This window comes from Limulus polyphemus, unplaced genomic scaffold (assembly GCF_000517525.1).
Source record: "Limulus polyphemus unplaced genomic scaffold, Limulus_polyphemus-2.1.2 Scaffold176, whole genome shotgun sequence".
Taxonomy (NCBI): domain Eukaryota; kingdom Metazoa; phylum Arthropoda; class Merostomata; order Xiphosura; family Limulidae; genus Limulus; species Limulus polyphemus.
The window spans coordinates 328774-336517 of record NW_013665786.1 but is presented as its reverse complement, the minus strand read 5'-3'; the positions used below and the strand labels follow the sequence as shown (position 1 = coordinate 336517).

General features: G+C 30.2%; 1 protein-coding gene across 4 annotated transcripts in view; it reads right to left on the bottom strand.

The window, feature by feature from the left end:
* LOC106478060 overlaps nucleotides 1-7744 on the bottom strand; it is an 89069-nt gene that overhangs the window by 8460 nt on the left and 72865 nt on the right. For all 4 annotated transcript variants that reach the window (XM_022381569.1, XM_013938570.2, XM_013938572.2 and 1 more), the window contains 3 exons: nucleotides 3424-3574; nucleotides 2584-2680; nucleotides 308-548 (listed from right to left, as the gene is read on the bottom strand). In XM_022381569.1, coding sequence (XP_022237277.1) covers nucleotides 308-548; nucleotides 2584-2680; nucleotides 3424-3574 — 489 coding nt within the window. The remainder of the gene's footprint in view (nucleotides 1-307; nucleotides 549-2583; nucleotides 2681-3423; nucleotides 3575-7744) is intronic.

Sequence of the window (7744 nt, the reverse complement as noted above, 5' to 3'; positions counted from 1 at the left end):
GTGTGTGTGTGTGTGTGTGTGTGTGTGTGTGTGTGTGTAATTATTGCTGTTAATAAGTTCACGAACCTTCAAAGTGTACTTTGGAATATGACAGTTTTGAGAGTCTTTTTCTTACAAAAGTAAAGTATAAAAGATGTATTTTTCATACACTAGCTGTTGTGTTATACTAAGTCTATATATGAAAATGTTAAAATTATTTTACAATTTATAAATACTATACTTACCAAATCCTGAAAGTGAGCCTTCAAAATATTTTAGAACAAACTCATGATCTTTCAAAGTTAGTATAGCTGAAATTTAAACTTACTAGTTTCATTGACAATGCTCAAGTCTTCTTCTTTCTCCCGGCGAGCTCTTTCCATCTTCTCATTTTTCTCCAGATCTAAAGCACCTTTCTCAAACTTTTCTTTAATATTAACAGCCTTCACCTCTCCACCCAAAGTGACTGTCTCGCCACGTGTTGGTGATCCACTGCTGGCTTCTTTACAAGCTCGTTCGTAGGCTGCTCGCATTATTTCTGACCTTCCTGCTCCAATAGTTTCTTTAATCTATAAATTTAAAATTGAATGTGTTATATAAGTTAAAAATACTAGGTAGGTCCTCAGTTACTAAAGTATTTCCAATTATTTACCTTTATGGTATGATTTGCCATTAGTCACATTACATTACCAAAAACAGACGAAATAAACAACCATGTTAGTGAATGAGACTAAGTTCCTGTACTTCTAAGTTTTGAAATCAGCATTTCAGTAGAAATTCACAAAAGCAAGGCTTAGAAAAGACTAGATTTAATTGTTAGAGGTAAAATGTAGCAAGTCTATAGTTTAACTTCTTGATGATCATTTCATTTGATATAATAATTCTGAAACATAAGTTAATTTGCATGACAAAGTGGAATACAGGCTATTGAAGTGAACTGTGTGAAACCCCTCTCCCAAGTGACAGTTTCTCAAGTCTAATCTCTATTAAAATCCCTATTTTAATGTGTTCATTTACAGAATCCACACTAATGAGCTATAATTGCCATCTTAGAGCAAGAAAAATCTTGTCCCATGGAGACAAGGAAACAAACCAATCGTAATATGAAACCACTTCATAATGACTACTACACAAAAACTGAGTACCTGGAGAAAATATTAAGGAAGAACAGGTTTAGAATCACAGATATCTCAACACTATCAAAACTAGCCTTACTTTGAATAAAAAACACAAGAAGACAGAAAACAAAGTGTTTATATCATGCCAATCATGTGAGAAAGTATCTGTTACTGAAACTAAAACAAATATGGACACAAGTTTCTGAACATAAAAGGAAACTGAAAAACATTAAATATGGAAACATAACCTAACCTATTTTTCTTCATATGATAGACTATGGCTTTTAAATCAATTGGAAATCAAGAATTTTATATAAAATGGATAAGTACATAAAAAAGAAGAATCATCAAAAGTTACTTAATTTCAACACCTCCCAAAATCACTTTAAGCTAAACAACTCCTAACCTTCTGTATCCTTAAAGATATTTGATGTTCCAGGGTCACATAGGCATTGTTGACCAGTTGTCTTGCCAGGAGACAATGCAAGACTGAAGAAGATGCTAAATGCATCAAAACTAGTCTCTCTAGTTATCCAGAATACTGAGTTTGTTTTCCATTTACTGTGGTTTTTAACTGACTTATATATCCTTTGTACAATGTTAAAGGATAAAAAAAAGCATTTATATTTTAGGCTAGCCGAGTTTATAATAACTCTTAAGTAAGGAATACCCTTTTTGTGACAACCTAACACAGAAATCAATTAGACTGGTATGTGAATATGATTTTCTTTTTCATTTAAAAACTCAATCACAATATAAACAAAAGGAAATGTTTGCACAAGAGACAGTGCTAACCAAGAACAATTCTTAACTTTGATTAAGATTTGAAATGTATGTAATAGTAATTATCCTTCAGTTCTGGTGTTAAACTATAACATAACATTACTATCCAGTATGTTGTTGTTGTTAATATAGTAAGTTGAATGCTCAAACTAACAGGATATAAAATAATTTACCGAGCAGTTCTAACAATTTAATAAGTCTCCAATGGACATTAAACATGATAATTGCCTAGAACATTCCTAAAACTAAACCTTACAAAGTTTTTTTCACAATTTAACAAATCTCCAATGGACACTAAACATTATAATTGCCTAGAACATTCCTAAAACTAAATCTTACTAAGTGGTTCTAACAATTTAACAAATCTCCAATGGACATTAAACATAATTGCCTAGAACATTCCTAAAACTAAATCTTACCAAGTGGTTCTAACGATTTAACAAGTCTCCAGTAGATATTAAACATACTTGCCTAGAACATTCCTAAACATGTTCTAGGTCAATAACTAGGTCATTTAGAATACAGAAAAAATTATCTGTTCAACAAAGAACATCACTAGTAATGGGGTAAACACATCATATTTCAATACCTAAGAAAAAGTCAAAATAAAGTTTTATTAACATGTTTAAAACAAAGATCATGAGCATACAGAAACTTAAATTTATTCATGCTCACCTGACAATTGTACAAAACTAAATCTCACCTCCACATTCTTCACCCTGGCAGCAGTATCATCTTCATCTTCTGATGATGTGGACTTATCACCATCATGACAACTTTTGCCTACAGCTGACTGATACCTACAAATTGTATATTACACAGTTAAATATAAATAACATGTTACACAAAGATAAATTAGATAACACAGAAATTCATCACTGTCCAATCCAATGAATAATTTAAACTTGAGTCTAGGTAAAAATATAACAGGAATTTGGGATTGGAACTGCATAAAGAGAAAAATAATAATAAGGCTAGATCATTCCTTAGTTCTCAGTGGTCCTGGACAAGTGAAATAAAATTTAAATGTTTTGACCTCTTTCACATTCCTACCAACAAGTACAGTATAAATATCATTAAATGTCATATACCAAAGTACATGTAATGTATAGAAGATTAACCAATCTTGCTAATTCATGACATTCATAGTTATTTTTCCCATGAGAATGTTTGACACTATATTATTGTGTCAACCTACAAATGTGTGCCTTGAAAGTCCCAAATGTGGTTGTCAATGACTTAGTTTTAAAAAAAACAATTCAGCAAAATAAATTGAAAAATTCCAAAAACAAAAACTAATTTTTGGTAAAGAGACAATTAGAAGTCAAATTACATAAATACAAAAAAAAGGAAGGAGACAAGGTATTTAAATATGTAAAAATAACAGGCTAAGTGATCCAACAGCCCTGTCCTATTTACCACTACTACACCCTCCTACACCCAACCGAAATAAATAATGATTCATAATCTCTATTACGATATCTTTTTAATATCAAGAGGCTGGAAAACAAAGATTGTTTTCAATATCAAACATGAAACATACTTTGCCATCCTGGCTTGGATACTTTCTGTTCTTTTCACAGAAGCTGTATGGTCCATGGAAATGGGTCGAAATTCTTCCTGCTGGGGTGACTCAAATCGGGATCTTATGTTGTCAAGATCTTCAACAGTTCTCTCTTCAGTCTCTCCAACATCTAGATAAAAATTAAAGACTTAGTTAAATTTTTTACAATATCACTAATAGTTTCTAAACTTTATAAGTACTTGTTTTAATAAAACAAAATTAGAAGTTCTCCTATTTCACTTATGAATTTTTTGAAAAAACAATTAAAAAATATGATATTAACACAGGATCTCTCCCTTAACCAGAGGAACCTTGGTGGCAGGGATAAGACATAATAAAAGTCTGGGATTTATCTAACTTTTATGATACTTAAATACAATGTACCATATATTGAAATATGAAAATACCAATAAAGCTTCCAAATCTGACAAAAATTGACTGAATTATAATTGGCCACATCATCAGAAATCCAACAGTCAAGAACAGCATATCTTGTTATATACCTGCTGAGTCCACTAAGTGAGCTGCCTTTTTCACCTGTTGTTGCATCTGTTTTTCAGACCAGACACCCAACAGATCTTGGATAACTACTAGCACTACTGACCATGACTGGAACTTTCCTGCTTATCATCAACCACTATTATTCTCTTGATTACTTGCATGTGTAAGATTCCGAGATGTTCAACTTGCAACATGTGTAGCTGCTGTGAACGCATTCCCAATGAACTTTTGACATTTATTGATGCAACTCCATTTATCAATTTGAAAAAAATCGGTGGCAGCAGTTAAAAATAGGTTTGGTGCTGACAAGAACAGTAATGATAGTAGCAGTAGCAGCTTTCTGCCAGATCAGAAGAAGAACAGTGTCTTCAACCTAAAACAAATAACGAAGAAAGGTCGCATAATTTGATTTGAGAATCAAAGAGAGAATCAATTACTGTGCGTATGATCATTGCTGGTAAAGTGGTACAACCACTCTGAAACCCTGCATTTCTTTGACTGCTCATAACTCCTGACTATGTGTACAGCACATTCTTGACTTTCCATCAGTGTATATAACACATTCAAGAAACAATTAATAATATTTCTTGTTTATTTCCTGCCACCCAAAAAATCTCATGTTAACCAGCTCAACACAGGCTTGGTCACTTTTACAAATCTTGCAACCATGAAAGTATCCATACTATAACTTTTAATGTAGTAAGTCTATCATCATGAAGTTTGGTGAACTTTTAGTACACATTATAAGCCTTTTGTACAAAAAAAAATAGTTTTAATTAAATATTTTTGGTAGAGATTTTTAAATGAAAATATGGAGCTAGTAAATTGACTAGTTCGAGTGCAAGATGATTTCCATGTTAAGATTAAAAACACTTTTCAGTTTAAACTTTTAAACTTAAATTTGCATAATCTCTAAAACCTCCTAAATGAATATCAAACGTTTGTTTCAGCAAAACTATTTTATCTGTTATTTTCTCTACCCCAACTCTATACAGACTGTCAGTTTGACCAACCTTGTAACCACAATAAAAAATATGAAATAAATCTAAATTATCATCTAACCTAATAACTTTTACATGTTAGCATGTAAGTTACATTTATAATAATAAATAAAAGATATTCATAAAAAATAATAAATATAGTATGCATGTTTAACCTCTTGTTTTTTGCTGTCGGTCTGCTAATGGAGCTTAAGGCTTTTTTTGTTTTTTGTTTTGTAATGATAGTACGAGTATACTAAGTAACTAGTTATTTCAATATGCACTTAAGAACACAAAATAATAAACATGCACAAATCAAAAAATGTCTTATAAATATTTTAATTTAACTGGCTTTCCCTCAGCTACTCAATCTGAAATCTGCAATAGCAACTTTCAATCTGTAGGCAAAATAAAAAAGAACTACTAAGGACAAGTTAGCATTATATGTCATATGGTGAATTAAATTTGTCTCTATTAGTTATAAATGATGTGAAAGGCGAGTGTGGCAAGTGGGTCTATCTTTCCAGTTTATATCTTCATAAACAAGGAAGATTGAAAACTATAAAAATTAGACTATGGCTTAGTAATATCTATACTATAATGAGTAATATATGTTAAACTCATGACATCAGAGGGGTGGATGAGAAAAATACAGAATGTGAAAACTGGAGAGAACAAATGTCACAATAAACATATAAGGGGGTGATTAAGAATTTATTTAAATATTTTCTTTTAAAATTAAAACTTATATAATATCAAAATTTGATTTATTCACTACACTTTGATGCCAAGTATATTCACATACATTGATAATAAAGTAGTTTAATTAAATTTGAATGTAACTGTAAAAAGTTGTCACATGACAACTGATCTACCTGTAGCAAGAAATGACATGACAAGGTTAGATGAATCTTGACAAACAACTAAGTCAGATATCAAATATTTATGTACTCAAAGACAATTTCAGACTAAAAAGTCAGTTGAAGTATTAAAAGAATAACTCAATGAAATATATAGCATCTAATATAAAGTTGAAAGAGAGTACCAAAAGGGACAACCTGCTTGATGAACTGTGACAAAACAAAGTTTCAATCCAATTCTGTGTATCTTCATTATAACTGATGAAGATATACAGAAATGGAACAAAACAGAGACAGATTATTACAAATTACAGGAGAGAATATTTATATTTTTATAAAAATTAAAATGTTTCACAACCTAATACACTTATTAATTGATAGTTAAGGAAAACTGATACATCTATAAAATATAACTGGTAAACTTAAGTAAACACAAACAAAAGTAGTATTATCGATTGTTTTTGTTTTTAAAAAAAGCTTTAGGCCTAAAATTGACAAATAATCAACATTATTACATTTGTTTGAATGTTTGCATGTACTTTTGTTTTATCAATTACTTTGTTAGATAGATGATGGCAATTCAAAACTTACAATAAGTTCAAGAGGATTCCATATACGAAGTCTCTGAATGTGGTGGTATCTTTCATAATAAAAAAGTTAACCCTACATACATGATTGGGTCAAAGCGTACATCTTAAACTTTTACAGTTACATTCAAATGTTAATTAAATAATTTTATTATCAAGGTGTGTCAATAAACTTGGCATCAAGACAGTTAATAATTCAAATCTTATAAGCGTTAATTTCTTAATTTCAAGGAGAAATATTTATATAAAATCTCTCACTTCTGTGTGTATTATGTGGCACTTCTTTGCTCTGAATTGTCCATGTTTCCCACCCCTACTTGATCTTTTCATTTTTAAAACAAACTTCAAACTTATAGTATAGATATTGCTATGACAAAATATGATCTTATAGCATTCAATCCTCTTGGCTTTACTGAGAGGTAAACCAAGAAGTCAAACCCACCTGCTATACCCTCCCATAACATACTATTTAAAAAAATGTCACTAATTCTCTGAAACTTGCTATTATTTATAACTAACAGAAAGAAAAGATTTTTACTGATTTATGTATAAGAGTAGCTTGTTCTACCAACAACATTAGAATTATTCAGCTTACAGATTCAAAGTTATCACATAGTTTAGGGTGAGCAGGAAAGGCAATTATTTTAACACCCATAGGTAGTTAGAAAGAAAGCCAGTTAATCCTTTCAAAAGGGGTCATGGGTGAAAGGCCATGTCATCTCGTTTGTTGATTCACATTCAAAATTTTATCGAACTACTATTTCATGAATTTATTTCAATAAGTTTGGTATCAAATTGTAGATTATAATTGAAATAGTATTATTATACATTAATTAATTTCTTAATTTAAAAGTAAATATTACAAAAACACAGTTAAACATCGATTTTTGTGTGTCACGTGGTATGTTGAATGCAGTGCTGGTTCAAATTAGATGTTTGTGAAGTCAAAATACTAAGCCTATAGTTTTGAACAGATTTAGATTAGTATTATAATCTGTGTTCATTCTAGAATGAAATAGGCATAATTTATATTTATTTCCTAATTTTTTATGGTGCTAGCGAGATCGATCAAATCTACTGAACCCATACAGAGATTAATTACCGAAAATAACAGATAAAATAGTCTTTTCTTGAGAAACATTTGATAACTATCTCAACATTATAAAGTTTTTGCTTTTGTGAAATTTAAAATTTTTCCGATACATAAAAGTATTTTTAATCTTAAAATTAATATTACTTTGCATGATAGATAGGCAAGATGTAAAAAGAAAAAATAGACAAGAGAAAACATTGCTTTATAAGCCTTATGACTTAATAACAAAATTGATATTTTGTGTATGAAAGCATTGTAATGTTTACTGATAATCTTCCA